The 22,871-nt window shown below is 40.7% G+C and overlaps 1 protein-coding gene across 5 annotated transcripts in view; it reads left to right on the top strand.

Moving 5' to 3' along the window:
* ank2a (ankyrin 2a, neuronal) overlaps positions 1-22,871 on the top strand; it is an 83,177-nt gene that overhangs the window by 42,030 nt on the left and 18,276 nt on the right. For 4 of the 5 annotated variants that reach the window (XM_063476347.1, XM_063476345.1, XM_063476348.1 and 1 more), the window contains 5 exons: positions 10,568-10,645; positions 10,863-10,994; positions 11,163-11,303; positions 11,402-11,612; positions 11,895-11,970. In XM_063476347.1, the coding sequence (XP_063332417.1) occupies positions 10,568-10,645; positions 10,863-10,994; positions 11,163-11,303; positions 11,402-11,612; positions 11,895-11,970 (638 nt within the window). Of the gene's footprint in view, positions 1-1,044; positions 9,874-10,567; positions 10,646-10,862; positions 10,995-11,162; positions 11,304-11,401; positions 11,613-11,894; positions 11,971-22,871 lie in introns of those variants that run through there. The other variant, XM_063476344.1, reaches the window with a different exon arrangement.

Below are 22,871 nucleotides of genomic sequence, written 5' to 3'. Positions count from 1 at the left end.
TCATCTTGTTTTTGGTATATCTTGCAATTCATTTTTAATGCATAGTCAAACAATTTAGATTATTATGGTACTTATTTACATTCTATTCATTTTGTTACACCTCTTGGCTTTGCTTATGCTGTTGCTGCTCTACCTCTCTTCAAGTGTCTGGGGACTACTTTGTCTTCTTTGGTCTTCTTTTTGAGACGTCCTTATTCTCTGCCTTGTCATCTTCTAACTCTGTGAACTGAAGATGGATTTTTGATGGCATTATCTTGGTGACAATTTTCTGATGTCTCTCTCCCCCACTTCATTTGTCCCTTATGTTCTGTACCCTTTTTGGTTCTGAAATATTTTTCACTGAAGACGATGAATCTGAATCGACAGAGACATTCTCCTTAAGAACTAATCAACCTCTTGACCCTGCAACCCTTGCGAGCCCAGATCTCCTGTCAGACACACCAGATGTCAGAATGTCTGCTATCTTTACTCCAGATATCTATGAAGAAAGAGCTGAAACTAATAAATCGGAAGAAAGAGAATCTGTGGCCACTGTAGAACAGTTCAAAGACAGAATAGAAAAGGCTGGTGAAATTAACGATCGGACGAATGTTAGTAAACTGAGAGGACAACAAATTGATGCTATCAAAGATAAATTTTCACTCTATGGGCCCAACGCCCTTGAAGAGCCAGTCATAAAGAACATTGACATTGAGAAACAAAGTTTAAGTAGATCTTACACAGATGTTAGAGACATCACATTGTTCTCCCCCCCTACCACACAGACAGAAAAATGCCTTGGGCAGAAATCTGCTAGGACATGTGGTTCTCAAGAAGATCTTGTCCAAGATGGATTTGGACAGGTCATTGAAAAGCATGCAAACAAAAAACACCCCCCAGATATCAAGAAACCTATTCGGAAAAAACTTAGAGACAGATCGCGTTCTGGATGTAGCAGTTCTGAGGGAGAGTTGGAAAGGATGAGCTCTGAGGAGTCTTTAGATGGTGATACTATTCTTAAAGAGAGTAGCCTTTTATCCACCCAAGTTGTTGAGCCACCAGCTTCTCCTTTGGTGGTTGAGACACCTATAGGATCAATAAAGGACAGGGTAAAAGCTTTACAGAACAAAGTTGAAGAGGAAGAAGTGCAAAAAAATACTAAAGTCTTTACATACGATGGAAAATCTTCTATTACCACAAAGAAAATGGAGGAAGCTATGCCAGAACTTCCCAGAGTTCCTAAGTCACCTAGATCTCAGACAGAAAGATTAGAGGAAACTATGTCAGTGAAGGACCTGATGAAAGCTTTCCAAACTGGGGAGGACCCGTCAAAGAGTAAATCTGGGCTTTTTGAACACCAATCCTTGCAGTCTTCTTGTATTTCCACATTGATTTCTGAATCACCAGGTTCGGAAACAGTGCATAATATAGAACAAAGCCCTACACAGGAGCCAAAATCACAAATCCAAACTCAAAGGCCCACGATTTTCCATCAACAGAGTAGTGTCAAGAAAGGTGATCAAACAGACATCAAGGATGAACCAGCAAACTTAATCAGCTGTAAAGAATCACAGTTCACTTCAGACAGTGTTTATATTGAAAAGATGGTTACATTTAGTGATACTGTTCAACGAGATGATGAAAGTGTTAGCCCATTGCGAGAAGTATCAAACTTGTCAGAGAAGGAGGGATTCTCTGTGAAACATCTGATAAAAACATTCCAGCCTGGGCAAGAAGATCAAAAAAGTAAAGCGGGACCTCATTCAACACTGATATTAGATTCTAATGATTCTGAAGAGAGAGAGACAACTGAACAAAGTCCTACACAGGAGCCAGAATCACAAAGCCAATCTCAGAGACCCACGGTTTTCCATTCAAAGAGTGACGCTGATGTACACGGCATCATAAAGACAGACACAGATGATCAATCACAAAGTTTAATCAAAACGGAACCACAGTTAATTTCAGACATTTCCCTGTTGAGAAAGACAGTTACGTTTGCTGACTCAGTTCAGTATGATGCTGTTAGCCCACAGCGAGATGTGCCAGAGTTTTCAGAAAAGCAAAATGTGTCTGTTAAGGAGCTGATGAAAACATTCCAGTCTGTAAAAGACCCCTCAAAAACTAAAGTGGAACTTTTTGAACACAAACCTGTGGCTTCCTCTATTTCAACATTAATATCCCATTCAGGAGATTCTGCAGAGATACAGAGTACTGAACAAAGTCCTACAAAACAGATAAATACTCAAATCCAAAGTCAGACCCTCACAAATGTACATCAACAGAGTGATGCCAAGCAATATGACCAAGCAGAATTGGTTGATCAACCAGTAACCTTAATCAAAAAGGAATCACAGATAATTTCAGTTATTCCTTATGGAAAGTCACTAATATTTGTAGATACACTTCAGGGTGATCAATTATGTCTTAATGAGGGGCCAAAGATGTTACATAAAGATGCCATGTCTGTGAAGGAGCTGAGGAAAACATTTGAGTCTCAGAAAGACCCTTTGAAGAGTAAAGTTGGAGCACTAGAGTCAGAGTCAGGCATTAAGTGGAGTGAACACAGTCCCAGAAATGAGCCAAAATTGCAAACCCAAATGCAGACTATCACAACTTTCCAACCGCCGAGAGATGTGAAGGATTTAGAGGCCCAAACTGGCCCTCTACAGAATCCTGAGAGTTCACAACAAGTGTTAGATATTTCTTGTTTTGGAGAAACAGTAAAATATGCTTACGGAATTCAGTTAGATGACGGAAGGGTTAGCTCTTGGAGTGATGATTCAGAGTTATCAAAAAGGATAATGCAACTCGAAGAACCAGCTATTAGAAAGAGTATATCTGATGATACACAGATTAGCCCTGATCGCAGACCTTCTGAGGACTTTAGTGCTGACATAAAAGCTGAGCTGGAGGAATGTCCAAAGTACCAGCAGTTCAAGCAAACAGCTTCAGATTTCAGACATCAACTTGAGACACCTGAAGAGGAGAGCTTTGCTCAGGATTCTGATACTTATTTTGAGGAAGACATAAGTCCCAAGTATCTTGAGAGTCACAAACATAAAGGCATTGATAAATCCTCAGAGACTAGTGTTATTACAACATATCACTCCAGCACTGGTGAGAGAGACAGTTCTGAAGGACTCATGTCAGGACTGAGCAATGAAATCCATTCGTACTCTACTAAAGAAGATGGAATGTACATTATACCATCAGAGGAAGATCAAATCCAAGTAGAGATAAAAACATCTAGTCAGGCTGATGTAATTAGAGAGAAAGAACTCATGCCAACTTCAGTAACTGAGACTTCACTCCAGGAGGTTTGCATTGACAAAAAGGTACATCAGCAATCATATGAGCAATCCGCAAAACCAAAAGAGATGGCAGGGATGCTATCCCTGCTGAACAGTGACCTGGATCAGTACCTCAAGGACAAGCCAGTGAAAAGTGAGCATGCAGAGGAGGTTGTTGTTCAGGGAAACTTTGAACAAGTTATTCACACCAAAATACATCAGTCTTCTAGTGCTGATATGAAGGATGATATTAATGATGAAGAGACACAGATTAATGTGGCTGAAGTAAAAGAACTAACACCATGTTCTATATCAGAGACTCCATTTCAAGAAACTTGCATTGAGAAAAGCTTAAGCCTACAACAGTCTTCAACGGAAAAGCAATCTACATCTGAGAAAAATATGTCTGGCCTGTTGTCACTTCTCAATAATGACTTAAATCAACATCTTCAGGAAAGGCCAATGGCAGTACAATCTGAACCAGAAGAAGATCTAGTCCATGAAAGTTATGAAGAAACTGTATTGTCAAGTAATGATTTACAGGACAAACTAGGTGGTGAGGAAAATGAAGTCCTGCAGACTAATGTAATTACAGAGAAAGGACTCACACCAACTCCTGTGAGCGAGACTCCATTCCAAGAAAATTGCACTGAGAGAAACTTAAAACAACAAGAATCTGCAAGTGAGAAGAATATGTCAGGCCTGATATCACTTCTTAGCAGTGACCTAGTTCAACATCTCAAAGAAAAGCCAGTGACAATACAATCCCAACCACAAGAAGAGCTAGTCCATGAGAGGTTCCAACAAGTCATATTGACACGTGATAATTCGGAGGGCAAAATAAAGGGAGAGTCAAATGAAGAGCTTCAGACAGATGTAATTGGAGACAGAGAAATACCAAGTTCCGTGTTAGAAACTCCATTCCAAGAAGTTTGCATAGAGACAAAGGCACACCACCAGCCATCTACATCTGAGAAAAATATGTCTGGCATGTTGTCACTTCTTAGCAGTGACTTAGATCAACATCTTGAGGAAAAATCTGTGGTAGTGCAATCTGAACCAGAAGAGGATGTAGTCCATGAGAGATGTGAACAAACTGTAGTGAAAAGCAATGATTTACAGGTCAAAATAGGGGAAGAAACAAATGAAGAGCTGCTGACTGATGTAATTAGAAAGGAAGAATTCACAGCAACTTTGGTAAGTGACACTCCATTCCAGGAGGTTTACATAGAGAGAAAGGCACACCACCAGCAATCTACGTCTGAGAAAAATATGTCTGGCATGTTGTCACTTCTGAGTCATGACTTAGATCAACACCTGAAGGAAAAGCCAATGGCAATGCAGTCTGAACCAGGAGAAGATCTAGTCTGTGAGAGATGGGAACAAATTATAATAAAAAGTAATGATTTACAGGTCAAAATAGGGGAAGAGCCAACTGAAGACCCACAGACTGATGAAATTAGAAAGAAAGAGCTCACACCAACTTCAGTAACTGAGACTCCATTCCAGGAGGTTTGCATTGACAAAAAGGCACATCAACAATCATATGAGCAATCCACAAAACCAAAAGAGATGGCAGGGATGCTATCCCTGCTGAACAGTGACCTGGATCAGTACCTCAAGGACAAGCCAGTGAAAAGTGAGCATGCAGAGGAGGTTGTTGTTCAGGAAACCTTTGAACAAGTTATTCACACCAAAATACATCAGTCTTCTAGTGCTGATATGGAGGATGAGATGAATGCACAGACAGATGAACAGACACAGATTGATGTGGCTGAAGTAAAAGAACTAACACCATGTTCTATATCAGAGACTCCATTTCAAGAAACTTGCATTGAGAGAAACTTAAACCAACAACAGTTTACAACTGAGAAGAATATGTCAGGTATGGTATCACTTCTTAGCAGTGACCTAGTTCAACATCTCAACGAAAAGTCAGTGACAATACAATCCCAGCCACAGGAAGAGCTAGTCAATGAGAGGTTCCAACAAGTCATATTGACAAGTGATATTTCAATAGACATGATAAGGGGAGAACCAAGTGAAGACCTTCAGACAGATGTAAGTGGAGGCAGAGAACTAACACCAAGTTCAGTGGTGGAAACTTCATTTCAAGAAATTTACATAGAGAGAAAGGCACAGCACCAGCCATCTGCATCTGAGAAAAATATGTCTGGCATGCTATCACTTCTTAGTCATGACTTAGATCAACATCTTCAGGAAAAGTCTGTGGCAATGCAATCTGAACCAGAAGAACATCTAGTCCACGAGAGATGTAAACAAATTATATTGTCAAGTAATGATTTACAGGACAAAATAGACGGTGAGGCAAATGAAAACCTGCACACTGATGTAATTAGAGAGAAAGAACTCATGCCAACTTTGGCAAGTGAGACTCCATTCCAGGAAGTTTGCCTTGAAAAAAAGGTACAATATCAACAGTCATACGATCCATCTACAAAACCAAAGGAGATGTCGGGCATGCTATCTCTGCTGAACAGTGACCTGGATCAGTACCTCAAGGACAAGCCAGTGAAAAGTGAGCATACAGAGGAGGTTGTTGTTCAGGAGAATTTTCAGCAAGTTATTCACACCAAAATACATCAGTCTTCGAGTGCTGATATGGAGGATGAGATAGGTGCGCAGATGCATGACCAGACACAGATTGATGTGGCTGAAGTAAAAGAACTAACACCATGTTCTATATCTGAGACTCAATTTCAAGAAACATGCATTGAGAGAAATTTAGAACAACCAAAGTCTACAACTGAGAAGAATATGTCAGGTATGGTATCACTTCTTAGCAGTGACCTAGTTCAGCATCTCAACGAAAAGTCAGTGACAATACAATCCCAGCCACAGGAAGAGCTAGTCAATGAGAGGCTCCAACAAGTCATATTGACACGTGATAATTTGGAGGGCAAAATAGAGGGAGAGTCAAAGGAAGAGCTTCAGACAGATGTAATTGGAAACAGAGAATCAGCTTTGGAAACTTCATTCCAAGACGTTTGCATAGAGAGAAAGGCACACTACCAGCTATCTACATCTGATAAAAATATGTCAGGCATGTTGTCACTTCTTAGTCATGACTTAGATCAGCATCTTCAGGAAAAGTCTGTGGTAGTGCAATCTGAACCAGAAGAGGTTGTAGTCCATGAGAGATGTGAACAAACTACTGTGAAAACTAATGATTTACAGGTCAAAATAGCAGAAGAGGCAAACGAAGAGCTTCAGACAAATGTAATTGGAGACAGAGAATCAGTGTTGGAAACTCCATTCCAAGAAGTTTGCATAGAGAGAAAGGCACACCACCAGCCATCTACATCTGATAAAAATATGTCTGGCATGTTGTCACTTCTTAGTCATGACTTAGATCAGCATCTTGAGGAAAAGTCTGTGGTAGTGCAATCTGAACCAGAAGAGGTTGTAGTCCATGAGAGATGTGAACAAACTACTGTGAAAACTAATGATTTACAGGTCAAAATAGCAGAAGAGGCAAACGAAGAGCTTCAGACAAATGTAATTGGAGACAGAGAATCAGTGTTGGAAACTCCATTCCAAGAAGTTTGCATAGAGACAAAGGCACACCACCAGCCATCTACATCTGAGAAAAATATGTCTGGCATGTTGTCACTTCTTAGCAGTGACTTAGATCAACATCTTGAGGAAAAATCTGTGGTAGTGCAATCTGAACCAGAAGAGGATGTAGTCCATGAGAGATGTGAACAAACTACCATAAAAAGTAATGATTTACAGGTCAAAATATCAGAAGAGGAAATCGAAGAGCTGCAGACTGATGTAATGGTAGGCAGAGAAATACCAAGTTCAGTGGTGGAAACTCCATTCCAAGAAATTTGCATAGAGAGAAAGGCGCACCACCAGCCATCTACAACTGGGAAAAATATGTCTGGCATGCTATCAGTTCTTAGTCATGACTTAGATCAGCATCTTCAGGAAAAGTCAGCAGTAGTGCAATCTGAACCAGAAGAGGAACTAGTCCATGAGAGCTACAAGCAAGTTATAGCAATAAAGGATTTCAAACAAGAAACTCATGCCTTATCTCCTGAACATAAAATGATGTCACCAGGAGATACACTTTTTGACAGCCTGGATATCACTAAAAAACAACCTTTGGAAAGTGGTTGGCACACATGTTCTAAAGAAGATGAAGGCCTGAAGAGTTTTTCATCTGAGGAAATTAAAACCTTAACAACGGAATGGATGGTGGATGGGAGGTCATATGCACATGACTATAAAAGTGACCATGAAGATGTTAGTGTTGCTGTCTCTGATTCTGTTCTCAAAACACATCTTTTTCAAGTACCAAGTAGTTTTAACACACTACAGCGACCGGCTGATTTAGAAAATCTAAACACTGTTGTATTTGATGACCCAGCTAATGAGTCATGTCATCGAGATTCACTAGAAGCTAGCCCTCTTGTGGAGGATAAATCGTCACAGAAATCCCCTGATTCAATTGAACCAAGCCCTACCAAAGAATCTCCTTGTCCAGACTCTCTTGAGGGAAGTCCTACTCAGTCAAACAATGCAGACGTTAAGATCCCAGCAAAGACTGCTGTATATGAAGATTATGCTTCCCAGCTCAGAGCATGTTTTGCTGATGACAAAAATATTTACTCAGATGAATGTGAGCATGATAACAATCTTGAGACAACTGAAATACACAGTGAAAATAAAGAAGACAAATATTCTGAATCCACAAAGAGAGTAGCTCATGGTGAGAGTCTTCACATGTTTGTAAGGCAAGACTGTTTTGACACAGAAGAAAGGGCGGTTGATGGCACCAATAAACGGTTAACACCAGAAGAGGAGATGTTTAAAATGGCTGCAAAGATCAAAACATTTGAGGAGATGGAACAGGAGTCTAAACTGTGGATAGAAAAATCTTTTGATGCTATTGTACTATCAGAAACAAATGGTCATGAAAATGGTGATCTTAAATCTGGCCCGGTTTCACAGTCTGTCCCACAAGATACAATAGAGAAAATAACAGAGAAATGTGTGACAGAAAGCATTCACACACATAAGGAGGCACTGAATATTACTTTTAATAAGAAGGAAGAAATTCAGTCAGATCCTAAAAGTACTCACTCAGTTGACAGTTCACTGTGTTTAACTGCAACTCCAGATGAACCTGATCAAGAATGTGAGTACTCTGTGCCACACAAAGATAAAGACACTATTGGAGGTGCAGTCACTGACATTCCTTTTTCTGGCTCAGATGAACATCATTTAAATGATGACAAAGAAGTTGGATCACCATTTACAGTCGATTCAGCTTCAGTCAGCCAACCTCAGACTACGGTGTGTACTAAAGAAGGAGAATTTGTTGTAGAGTGTGAGGGTCTTTGCATTTCAGAGGACAGAGAAACACCAGATAAAACACCAGGTGATGAAAAAAACCCTGATCCATTTCAGTTTCAAGAGGGAAAGCTATTTGAAATGACCAGAGGTGGAGCTATTGACATGACAAGAAGCTTTGATGAAGAAAGGGAAGCATATGCATTTTTTCATATTGGGGAACATCCAGTTGATGAAGTTGTGCCAGAAGAGACTGAACACTCTCAATCAAAGTCTTTAACTTTACAGATGAATGATTATGTCTCAGATGTAACCCATCAAGAAACCCCAAATTCATATTTGACTCAGAGTACCAGTGACAAAGCATCTAGTCCCAATTCTGAAACTGTCATCGTAGCTACAAGTGGAAAATCACAACTTGAGAAGCCACTTACTAACGTTGAAAGTGCCAGCTCTAGCTCTGCTTTAGACAATAAAAGCCTTGAAAGTCTCGGTGTAATCTATCTAGACTCTACCATAGCCGATCTTCAATCACACATATCCACAGTCGCTCATTCATTCTACTCAGACCAGAGCCATGATTTCTCAGACTCCTCCCCTGATGATGATGATGATGATGACGTTGAGGAGGAAGAAGACCAGTGCTCAGTCATAGAGATGGCCTTTTCATCTGGTCAGCCTAGCATGCCAACATATAATCAGGACTCACCCACACCTTTGACAAAACCAGCCACGGCAGTTAAGGGAGATGGTCATTATAAAAAAGCCAAGAAAAACACACAGATATCTCAAGTTCATGGAGAAGAAAAAAGGTCCACCTTAGCCCGTAGGACTAGATCTGAGGCTAGTGACATAAATAAATCCTCTGTAAAAGACAGCAGGAGTTATTCTGATGGTAGTCAGCCCACTAATACAACTGACCTTTCCCCTTCCAAACTTACTGTAATGACGCAAGAAAAAGCTTTACCTCATATGATCTCGACATGCTCTTCTCCAAGGAAAGACAGCCAACTGTCCAAGACTATAGAAACATCTGTTAGGCCTTCTTTGGATACCGATGATATAAGTAGCGCTAGTCACAAGAGCCCAGATTCTGTTATCTTCACATATGACATTCCTGCTTCGCATAGTTCAGGTTCTGATGGCAGTAGAGTAGAGCCAACAGAGCATTTGTCTTGTGAGACAGAGGATGTATTTGAATCCAGGCCTGCCTGGAATGAAACAGTGGAAACTCAGATGCAGAGAGTCATCGATGACCAAACTTCAGAATGTACGGCAGGTATGGCCAGACTCAAAGTGGGTTTTTACATTCTTATCTCTTCCTCTCAGCTGCAAGAGCCTTTTCCCTCCTCCTAAGAACAATATCAACATTACTCATTTTGCATTGCTTTCATATGTTGTGACTTGTCTGGTCCCACCTTGCACAGTTTAGTGTATGTTTTATGTGAGTATGTGTGCCCCTATGTGTATATTTTTGTGTTGCGCATGTAAGTTACTTTCCCATCTGTGTTTGTGAATATGCAGTCTCAAGATTGAATGGCCATGTTGGCTAAAGAAATAGTCTAAGTAGTTTTAATGAAGACTTATTGATTATAGATGAATGAATGATTATTATATGAGAGTATTGTCTGTACTAATAATACAGCTTTACTAATATCGACATAAGGAAAAGCAGATCTATAACATTACTTACACTAATGACTGAAAAGCATGATGTGCTGACCGTGACTAGTCATTTGTAAGAAAACATTAATTCGTATCAAATTTCAGCCTTTATGTTATCATCTACGTCATTATTACAGATCTACATTTATTTTACAGCCTATAGCATAGAATCCTCGTGAAATATTATTTTACACGTACACATTCACATAACATATACCTTCAATATGTAAAATAAAATTTTACTCAGTATATTTTCACTTCAGGAGTTGTTAACATTTAATGTTTGGCTATGGTGGCATTTTTTTTAGTCGATTGGCAGGAAGATGCTGACAGGAAAGAGGAGACATTAGCTATCATTTCAGATCTTCTTGGCTTCAGCTGGACTGGTAAGCTGTCAAATTATGCAATTAATTTTAAGTTTTATATTTTAAATTTTAAATATGCAATGTACTTTAGGAAGAGGCTGTATTTTAGGTAGAGGCTGTATTTACTGCATTTTTCAAATGTTATTTTAACTTTAACTCAACTATTCATCATCAGGAACAGATGATATTATACATAATTCAACTCTTTTGTTATTTGATTTGTTCTCCACCTCTCAAGAACTTGCAAGAGAACTGGAATTCAGTGAAGATGATATTCAGCTAGTGAGAACAGAGAATCCTAATTCCCTCCAAGAGCAGAGCCATGCTTTACTGCAGCGCTGGGTTGAACGTGAGGGCAAACACGCCACAGGTCCATAGCATTTTGTCCTGCCAGATATGCCTTTATGAAATTATTTGTGCATTTGGTAGACCCATATTCAAATCTCTGATTGAATACAAATGTTATATTTTCAGTTTTTAAGTAATAGAAATGAATGTCTTCTAGTCATCTATTAATAAATTATTGATTCTTCCACAGAGGACTGTCTGATTAAGAGGCTGACTAAGATCAACCGCATGGACATTGTTCATCTTATTGAAACCCAGATGAACAAGTCAGTTCAAGAGCAAACATCTAGAACTTATGCAGAGATAGAGAAGACACTGGATCACAGTGAAGGTAGTTGTACTTCTTAGCACACTGAAAACCCTACCTTACACCAAGCTCCCTGTGTGTTTACGTTCATTCATATATATACATATATATGTTGTTTTTAGTGTCAGTAGCCTTATCTTCAGTCCAAGAGGATGCAGATAGCCCCAGAGTCGTGAGAAAAGTGGAGTCAGATCGCAGACCACCCCCAGCTGTTTCAGAAGAGGACCTCTCAGTCGCTTCCCTACTGGATATTCCTTCGTGGGCAGAGCCTGTTGGACAGATCCATTCAGAGAGCATGCATGGTGACCTATTGGAGGAGCTTGAAATCCCGCAGTAAGTTATTCATTTGAAAAGATTCCTGACTCTGCAAAATGCACTGGCAGTGCAACACAATGTCAGATCAAACCACTCCTTTTCTCAAGCCTAATGTTTCCCACCAAGTTGTCCTCAGGAAACAGAACAGTGTCCTATCCAGCTTCAGGCTGTTCTTTGTGTCATATAGTGGGTGCAGTTCTTTGGGTGTGTTTTCCTTTTAGTTTGTCAGATTAGGACTCTGAGACGCACATTTATCATCAAAGTCAGATTTTGTGACCTATCTTTCTTTTTGTTCTGCAGTGAGTTGAATCCTAACTTGTGGACCTCTGAGGATGTAATTACACGTGAATCAAGTCAAGACAACTTAGATGAGCAAGTAAGTATGCAGCCCACTTCAAAAGAAGCTGCATTTGGGAGCCAAGCAACTCAGGTTTATGACCCCAAAGTGAAAGACCAGGAAGCTCATTTCATCAGCTCTTTCCAAGGTGGAGCTCAAGTCAAAGATGGTCAAAGCCTAGAGCACTGTGGTTATGAAGACAAGCAAGGTCAATCGTGTGAAATTCACTCATCTGACTCATCTTTTTCTGTCAGAGACTTTACTCTGAGGCTGTCAGAGTCAGACAAAATTGAAACTGATGTCAGTAAGCTTTGTAATGAATTACGTTGTGCACCCTTGTTTTGCAGTAGAGATCCAGCCAGTTCTAGTGAGATCACAGCCCAGTTCAAGAGAGTACTCTATAGTCATGACAAGACCACACAGGTTTCAGGTGTGGACATGGACACCAAAGCCTTCAAGTTAAGCAAAGAAGAAATAACAAAGTGCAATATATATAGGGAAGTCATTCTGGAAAACTTGCCCTTCATTGATGATAATGCTGATATGCAGGCAACTGAACTCAATATTGCAACAGCTAAGTCCAGCAACGTGAATCCATTTAAAAATGACATACAGACAATGATGCCATGCAGTCAGACAACCTGTCGCCCTCATTGTATGGCTTGTGACTCAACTGAGATGTTCTGTAATTGTTATTCTACTACTCCAAACAGTAACAATGTTGTAGCAGAAGCAAACAGGTCCTGCATTACTGAGCCAGAGAATTTGTCTTTCCACTATTTTCAGCCTGTCACTTATCTCACACTACAAGCACCTGAGTGTGGTATCACATTACCTTCCACTTTTATAGACTGCAGCCGATTGACCCCTGATTCTTTAGCATCTGAAGAGCAGTGTGGCTCCCTTTCTCCCGCTAATGAAAGTGGTCACTTCCTTCCAGATGCATGGATGTTAAATGATTCTGTACCTAGATTGTCATCCCCTGAATCTGTCATGTCAGTTAGTGATTATAGAGCAATGTCACCTGACTCTCCTCAGGGTGGGGAAAGAGTATTACCTCCAGACTTTTCAAGTATATTTGATGAGACTTATGCACTCTCTGTTATGTCTGAGAGATGTAGTTCTCCAGAAGTTACAAACAACTTCACTGAAAATGAATATAACACCTGTGAGTCATGTAGTTATGACCACAAACCGCTTTTTGGGTCAAAGGCTTTTGTTCCTGTAATTTCACACTCTAGACCAGTATCAAATGACTATCTAATCTCTAAATGTAGTCCAAGACATGAGGGTGAACATTTAAAGAAAGAATCCAGAACATGCTCACCTGTGATATTAGAAAATGAATATGATCTTTCAGTTCACAAAGGAATATCTTCACCTGACTTGTGTGCAGCTATTCATGACTATTTATCTACAGATAGGGATTGCCGACCATCTTCCCCACAATCGCAAACTTCTCAGTGCAGTTTTTCATTTCTTGAACTATTGCTGTCACAGCCAATTCGCACACAGCTAATGAATCAACACTGTGATTATTATTTACAATATTCAGGAGAAAATCCATCCTCACCATCCCTGGTGTCAACTTCTTACCATAAATTCAGTGTAAAGGAAACAGGTCAAAATAGCCCTTTGATGGAGGATTGTGTAGATTGTGATTGCCCTCCGTCTGTCCCCCAGCAATCTGCCACATCACTTTATCTTCCACCACATTTTTCTGCTTCACAGCACCAGCATAAAGCATGTGATGTCAAGCAATATACTATAAAGAATTACTCATCTCATCTTAATAAATGGCGAGATGATAAAACCACAGATGCATCAGATTCATTGATATGTCACATGAAAGGACGAGAAATACTAATTATGGATTCACCTACTCTTACATGTGTAGAAGTCAAAATCACTGACACTGAAGACTCGGGCTGTTCGACTAAAGAAGAAGAGTCATTACAATTTAGGCCACTAGTTTCTGGAGTCCAAAAATTAAGAGAGGAAAGGAGTCAATCTTACCTTGATTACTGGTTTTCAAAGCTGGAAGCAGAATCTTTAGAAAATAATTCATTACCAAGGGAGTCAGTTGAAAATTTAACAACAAAGCCAAAATTGGCTCCAGAATACAATGAAATGAAAGAGACTATAAATTTGACTTCGGTGAAAGAATTATCATTAGGAAACTCTTTCTCACCTACCAAAGACCAACACCAAAAACTTAAAACTTGTGACAACTTGCAAAAAATATCTTTAGACCAACCACTTGTATTTGACTTAGTGGAGAGACCAAAATACATTTTGGACTTTCCAACGATAACTCAATTCTCTAACACAAAAAAATCCTTAAATGAAACTGTAAACAAACACTGTCAGTATGCATTATTCACAACTGAGAAGGAAACACTAAGGCCATGTTTGAAAATTTCACATACATCGCTAGGAAAACAGAGGGATTACGTATTTCCTGAAGATACAAAAATTTGGGGGACCATATGCCCTCAAGCTGAAAAGGAGTTAACCCTTATCAGTGACTTGAGAACAGTACCTACACAAGTTGTTGAGGATAACAAAAAAAATTCAAAAGATTTCTACTCTTCAGATATTGAACTTACACGCTCAACTTTTAATGTAAAATCATGCCCAAGATTACGGCCAAGATCTCCTGAATCATTGGAGTGTGAAGATGAATTTAGTCCTCTCTCTCCTGACTCACCTGTTCCTCAGTTCAGATGTCCCCATAATGAGTACAATGAAGAATTGTTAGGGCCTGCTTCAAGACCTTTGACCTATGCACAGGTTGTGCAAGGCTTTACACATGACAACAAATGTGACACTTTATTTGACTTCCAAAGTAGTGACTTGAGAACTATGCCTTCTGCGTCTTCACCATCAGAAGCATCTGATACAGAACATACCCTTTATCTTCTAGACGAGTGGGTGGCGGAATTAAGGCCACAGTCTCCTGAATCGTTGGAGTCTGAAGGTGAATTTAGGCCGCTCTCTCCGGACTCACCTGTTCCTCAGTTCAGATGTCCCCATAATGAATGTAATGCGGAATTGTTAGGGCAAAGGTCGGTTACACCAGAATCAGCATTTTCAGACTGGGAAGATTCTGATTTGTGTCTGGAAATTATGTTTGATGAGATCAGACCAGTGTCCTCTCAGTCACATTCATCTGATTTTAGTCTGGATTTGTTATCAGATAATAGAGCATTGTCTCCAGAGTTTGTGTCTCCTGGTTTGGACTTTTCACTCTTGAACAGTTGGCTGGCAGACTTTAGGGCATCCTCCCCAGAATCTGTGGTGTCAGTTCATCAATGTCCTCATTCTTCTTCCCTAATGTTAAGTCCAACAATCAGTCAACATTGTAACTACTACTTGCAATATTCTGAAAATAGGCCCACGTCACCTCTTTCAACAATGTCCGATAATGACGATTTAGAATCTTGTCTTGCACAAATGTTTGAGGACAACAGACCAGATTCACCAGATTCCTACTCTTCAAATGTTGAAGTTAAACACTCAGCTCTTACTGTAAAATCATCCCCTTTGCTGCCTGCTTCAAGACCTTTGACCTATGCACAGGTTTTGCAAGGCTTTACACATGACAACAAATGTGACACTTTATTTGACTTCCAAAGTAGTGACTTGAGAACTATGCCTTCTGCGTCTTCGCCATCAGAAGCATCTGATACAGAACATACCCTTTATCTTCTAGACGAGTGGGTGGCGGAATTAAGGCCACAGTCTCCTGAATCGTTGGAGTCTGAAGGTGAATTTAGGCCGCTCTCTCCGGACTCACCTGTTCCTCAGTTCAGATGTCCCCATAATGAATGTAATGCGGAATTGTTAGGGCAAAGGTCGGTTACACCAGAATCAGCATTTTCAGACTGGGAAGATTCTGATTTGTGTCTGGAAATTATGTTTGATGAGATCAGACCAGTGTCCTCTCAGTCACATTCATCTGATTTTAGTCTGGATTTGTTATCAGATAATAGAGCATTGTCTCCAGAGTTTGTGTCTCCTGGTTTGGACTTTTCACTCTTGAACAGTTGGCTGGCAGACTTTAGGGCATCCTCCCCAGAATCTGTGGTGTCAGTTCATCAATGTCCTCATTCTTCTTCCCTGATGTTAAGTCCAACAATCAGTCAACATTGTAACTACTACTTGCAATATTCTGAAAATAGGCCCACGTCACCTCTTTCAACAATGTCAGATAATGACGATTTAGAATCTTGTCTTGCACAAATGTTTGAGGACAACAGACCAGATTCACCAGATTCCTACTCTTCAAATGTTGAAGTTAAACACTCAGCTCTTACTGTAAAATCATCCCCTTTGCTGCCTGCTTCAAGACCTTTGACCTATGCACAGGTTGTGCAAGGCTTTACACATGACAACAAATGTGACACTTTATTTGACTTCCAAAGTAGTGACTTGAGAACTATGCCTTCTGCGTCTTCGCCATCAGAAGCATCTGATACAGAACATACCCTTTATCTTCTAGACGAGTGGGTGGCGGAATTAAGGCCACAGTCTCCTGAATCGTTGGAGTCTGAAGGTGAATTTAGGCCGCTCTCTCCGGACTCACCTGTTCCTCAGTTCAGATGTCCCCATAATGAATGTAATGCGGAATTGTTAGGGCAAAGGTCGGTTACACCAGAATCAGCATTTTCAGACTGGGAAGATTCTGATTTGTGTCTGGAAATTATGTTTGATGAGATCAGACCAGTGTCCTCTCAGTCACATTCATCTGATTTTAGTCTGGATTTGTTATCAGATAATAGAGCATTGTCTCCAGAGTTTGTGTCTCCTGGTTTGGACTTTTCACTCTTGAACAGTTGGCTGGCAGACTTTAGAGCATCCTCCCCAGAATCTGTGGTGTCAGTTCATCAATGTCCTCATTCTTCTTCCCTGATGTTAAGTCCAACAATCAGTCAACATTGTAACTACTACTTGCAATATTCTGAAAATAGGCCCACGTCACCTCTTTCAACAATGTCCGATAATGACGATTTAGAATCTTGTCTTGCACAAATGTTTGAGGACAACAGACCAGATTCACCAGATTCCTACTCTTCAAATGTTGAAGTTAAACACTCAGCTCTTACTGTAAAATCATCCCCTTTGCTGCCTGCTTCAAGACCTTTGACCTATGCACAGGTTGTGCAAGGCTTTACACATGACAACAAATGTGACACTTTATTTGACTTCCAAAGTAGTGACTTGAGAACTATGCCTTCTGCGTCTTCGCCATCAGAAGCATCTGATACAGAACATACCCTTTATCTTCTAGACGAGTGGGTGGCGGAATTAAGGCCACAGTCTCCTGAATCGTTGGAGTCTGAAGGTGAATTTAGGCCGCTCTCTCCGGACTCACCTGTTCCTCAGTTCAGATGTCCCCATAATGAATGTAATGCGGAATTGTTAGGGCAAAGGTCGGTTACACCAGAATCAGCATTTTCAGACTGGGAAGATTCTGATTTGTGTCTGGAAATTATGTTTGATGAGATCAGACCAGTGTCCTCTCAGTCACATTCATCTGATTTTAGTCTGGATTTGTTATCAGATAATAGAGCATTGTCTCCAGAGTTTGTGTCTCCTGGTTTGGACTTTTCACTCTTGAACAGTTGGCTGGCAGACTTTAGGGCATCCTCCCCAGAATCTGTGGTGTCAGTTCATCAATGTCCTCATTCTTCTTCCATGATGTTAAGTCCAACAATCAGTCAACATTGTAACTACTACTTGCAATATTTTGAAAATAGGCCCACGTCACCTCTTTCAACAATGTCCGATAATGACGATTTAGAATCTTGTCTTGCACAAATGTTTGAGGACAACAGACCAGATTCACCAGATTCCTACTCTTCAAATGTTGAAGTTAAACACTCAGCTCTTACTGTAAAATCATCCCCTTTGCTGCCTGCTTCAAGACCTTTGACCTATGCACAGGTTTTGCAAGGCTTTACACATGACAACAAATGTGACACTTTATTTGACTTCCAAAGTAGTGACTTGAGAACTATGCCTTCTGCGTCTTCGCCATCAGAAGCATCTGATACAGAACATACCCTTTATCTTCTAGACGAGTGGGTGGCGGAATTAAGGCCACAGTCTCCTGAATCGTTGGAGTCTGAAGGTGAATTTAGGCCGCTCTCTCCGGACTCACCTGTTCCTCAGTTCAGATGTCCCCATAATGAATGTAATGCGGAATTGTTAGGGCAAAGGTCGGTTACACCAGAATCAGCATTTTCAGACTGGGAAGATTCTGATTTGTGTCTGGAAATTATGTTTGATGAGATCAGACCAGTGTCCTCTCAGTCACATTCATCTGATTTTAGTCTGGATTTGTTATCAGATAATAGAGCATTGTCTCCAGAGTTTGTGTCTCCTGGTTTGGACTTTTCACTCTTGAACAGTTGGCTGGCAGACTTTAGAGCATCCTCCCCAGAATCTGTGGTGTCAGTTCATCAATGTCCTCATTCTTCTTCCCTGATGTTAAGTCCAACAATCAGTCAACATTGTAACTACTACTTGCAATATTCTGAAAATAGGCCCACGTCACCTCTTTCAACAATGTCCGATAATGACGATTTAGAATCTTGTCTTGCACAAATGTTTGAGGACAACAGACCAGATTCACCAGATTCCTACTCTTCAAATGTTGAAGTTAAACACTCAGCTCTTACTGTAAAATCATCCCCTTTGCTGCCTGCTTCAAGACCTTTGACCTATGCACAGGTTGTGCAAGGCTTTACACATGACAACAAATGTGACACTTTATTTGACTTCCAAAGTAGTGACTTGAGAACTATGCCTTCTGCGTCTTCGCCATCAGAAGCATCTGATACAGAACATACCCTTTATCTTCTAGACGAGTGGGTGGCGGAATTAAGGCCACAGTCTCCTGAATCGTTGGAGTCTGAAGGTGAATTTAGGCCGCTCTCTCCGGACTCACCTGTTCCTCAGTTCAGATGTCCCCATAATGAATGTAATGCGGAATTGTTAGGGCAAAGGTCGGTTACACCAGAATCAGCATTTTCAGACTGGGAAGATTCTGATTTGTGTCTGGAAATTATGTTTGATGAGATCAGACCAGTGTCCTCTCAGTCACATTCATCTGATTTTAGTCTGGATTTGTTATCAGATAATAGAGCATTGTCTCCAGAGTTTGTGTCTCCTGGTTTGGACTTTTCACTCTTGAACAGTTGGCTGGCAGACTTTAGAGCATCCTCCCCAGAATCTGTGGTGTCAGTTCATCAATGTCCTCATTCTTCTTCCCTGATGTTAAGTCCAACAATCAGTCAACATTGTAACTACTACTTGCAATATTCTGAAAATAGGCCCACGTCACCTCTTTCAACAATGTCCGATAATGACGATTTAGAATCTTGTCTTGCACAAATGTTTGAGGACAACAGACCAGATTCACCAGATTCCTACTCTTCAAATGTTGAAGTTAAACACTCAGCTCTTACTGTAAAATCATCCCCTTTGCTGCCTGCTTCAAGACCTTTGACCTATGCACAGGTTGTGCAAGGCTTTACACATGACAACAAATGTGACACTTTATTTGACTTCCAAAGTAGTGACTTGAGAACTATGCCTTCTGCGTCTTCGCCATCAGAAGCATCTGATACAGAACATACCCTTTATCTTCTAGACGAGTGGGTGGCGGAATTAAGGCCACAGTCTCCTGAATCGTTGGAGTCTGAAGGTGAATTTAGGCCGCTCTCTCCGGACTCACCTGTTCCTCAGTTCAGATGTCCCCATAATGAATGTAATGCGGAATTGTTAGGGCAAAGGTCGGTTACACCAGAATCAGCATTTTCAGACTGGGAAGATTCTGATTTGTGTCTGGAAATTATGTTTGATGAGATCAGACCAGTGTCCTCTCAGTCACATTCATCTGATTTTAGTCTGGATTTGTTATCAGATAATAGAGCATTGTCTCCAGAGTTTGTGTCTCCTGGTTTGGACTTTTCACTCTTGAACAGTTGGCTGGCAGACTTTAGGGCATCCTCCCCAGAATCTGTGGTGTCAGTTCATCAATGTCCTCATTCTTCTTCCATGATGTTAAGTCCAACAATCAGTCAACATTGTAACTACTACTTGCAATATTTTGAAAATAGGCCCACGTCACCTCTTTCAACAATGTCCGATAATGACGATTTAGAATCTTGTCTTGCACAAATGTTTGAGGACAACAGACCAGATTCACCAGATTCCTACTCTTCAAATGTTGAAGTTAAACACTCAGCTCTTACTGTAAAATCATCCCCTTTGCTGCCTGCTTCAAGACCTTTGACCTATGCACAGGTTTTGCAAGGCTTTACACATGACAACAAATGTGACACTTTATTTGACTTCCAAAGTAGTGACTTGAGAACTATGCCTTCTGCGTCTTCGCCATCAGAAGCATCTGATACAGAACATACCCTTTATCTTCTAGACGAGTGGGTGGCGGAATTAAGGCCACAGTCTCCTGAATCGTTGGAGTCTGAAGGTGAATTTAGGCCGCTCTCTCCGGACTCACCTGTTCCTCAGTTCAGATGTCCCCATAATGAATGTAATGCGGAATTGTTAGGGCAAAGGTCGGTTACACCAGAATCAGCATTTTCAGACTGGGAAGATTCTGATTTGTGTCTGGAAATTATGTTTGATGAGATCAGACCAGTGTCCTCTCAGTCACATTCATCTGATTTTAGTCTGGATTTGTTATCAGATAATAGAGCATTGTCTCCAGAGTTTGTGTCTCCTGGTTTGGACTTTTCACTCTTGAACAGTTGGCTGGCAGACTTTAGAGCATCCTCCCCAGAATCTGTGGTGTCAGTTCATCAATGTCCTCATTCTTCTTCCCTGATGTTAAGTCCAACAATCAGTCAACATTGTAACTACTACTTGCAATATTTTGAAAATAGGCCCACGTCACCTCTTTCAACAATGTCAGATAATGACGATTTAGAATCTTGTCTTGCACAAATGTTTGAGGACAACAGACCAGATTCACCAGATTCCTACTCTTCAAATGTTGAAGTTAAACACTCAGCTCTTACTGTAAAATCATCCCCTTTGCTGCCTGCTTCAAGACCTTTGACCTATGCACAGGTTGTGCAAGGCTTTACACATGACAACAAATGTGACACTTTATTTGACTTCCAAACTAGTGACTTGAGAACTATGCCTTCTGCGTCTTCGCCATCAGAAGCATCTGATACAGAACATACCCTTTATCTTCTAGACGAGTGGGTGGCGGAATTAAGGCCACAGTCTCCTGAATCGTTGGAGTCTGAAGGTGAATTTAGGCCGCTCTCTCCGGACTCACCTGTTCCTCAGTTCAGATGTCCCCATAATGAATGTAATGCGGAATTGTTAGGGCAAAGGTCGGTTACACCAGAATCAGCATTTTCAGACTGGGAAGATTCTGATTTGTGTCTGGAAATTATGTTTGATGAGATCAGACCAGTGTCCTCTCAGTCACATTCATCTGATTTTAGTCCGGATTTGTTATCAGATAAAAGAGCATTGTCTCCAGAGTTTGTGTCTCCTGGTTTGGACTTTTCACTCTTGAACAGTTGGCTGGCAGACTTTAGGGCATCCTCCCCAGAATCTGTGGTGTCAGTTCATCAATGTCCTCATTCTTCTTCCATGATGTTAAGTCCAACAATCAGTCAACATTGTAACTACTACTTGCAATATTTTGAAAATAGGCCCACGTCAGCTCTTTCAACAATGTCCGATAATGACGATTTAGAATCTTGTCTTGCACAAATGTTTGAGGACAACAGACCAGATTCACCAGATTCCTACTCTTCAAATGTTGAAATTAAACACTCAGCTCTTACTGTAAAATCATCCCCTTTGCTGCCTGCTTCAAGACCTTTGACCTATGCACAGGTTTCGCAAGGCTTTACACATGACAACAAATGTGACACTTTATTTGACTTCCAAACTAGTGACTTGAGAACTATGCCTTCTGCGTCTTCGCCATCAGAAGCATCTGATACAGAACATACCCTTTATCTTCTAGACGAGTGGGTGGCGGAATTAAGGCCACAGTCTCCTGAATCGTTGGAGTCTGAAGGTGAATTTAGGCCGCTCTCTCCGGACTCACCTGTTCCTCAGTTCAGATGTCCCCATAATGAATGTAATGCGGAATTGTTAGGGCAAAGGTCGGTTACACCAGAATCAGCATTTTCAGACTGGGAAGATTCTGATTTGTGTCTGGAAATTATGTTTGATGAGATCAGACCAGTGTCCTCTCAGTCACATTCATCTGATTTTAGTCTGGATTTGTTATCAGATAATAGAGCATTGTCTCCAGAGTTTGTGTCTCCTGGTTTGGACTTTTCACTCTTGAACAGTTGGCTGGCAGACTTTAGGGCATCCTCCCCAGAATCTGTGGTGCCAGTTCATCAATGTCCTCATTCTTCTTCCATGATGTTAAGTCCAACAATCAGTCAACATTGTAACTACTACTTGCAATATTTTGAAAATAGGCCCACGTCACCTCTTTCAACAATGTCAGATAATGACGATTTAGAATCTTGTCTTGCACAAATGTTTGAGGACAACAGACCAGATTCACCAGATTCCTACTCTTCAAATGTTGAAGTTAAACACTCAGCTCTTACTGTAAAATCATCCCCTTTGCTGCCTGCTTCAAGACCTTTGACCTATGCACAGGTTGTGCAAGGCTTTACACATGACAACAAATGTGACACTTTATTTGACTTCCAAAGTAGTGACTTGAGAACTATGCCTTCTGCGTCTTCGCCATCAGAAGCATCTGATACAGAACATACCCTTTATCTTCTAGACGAGTGGGTGGCGGAATTAAGGCCACAGTCTCCTGAATCGTTGGAGTCTGAAGGTGAATTTAGGCCGCTCTCTCCGGACTCACCTGTTCCTCAGTTCAGATGTCCCCATAATGAATGTAATGC

Source organism: Pelmatolapia mariae, linkage group LG6 (assembly GCF_036321145.2).
Source record: "Pelmatolapia mariae isolate MD_Pm_ZW linkage group LG6, Pm_UMD_F_2, whole genome shotgun sequence".
In the NCBI taxonomy this organism is placed as follows: Eukaryota; Metazoa; Chordata; class Actinopteri; order Cichliformes; family Cichlidae; genus Pelmatolapia; species Pelmatolapia mariae.
This window is presented reverse-complemented; position numbering and strand designations above follow the sequence as displayed.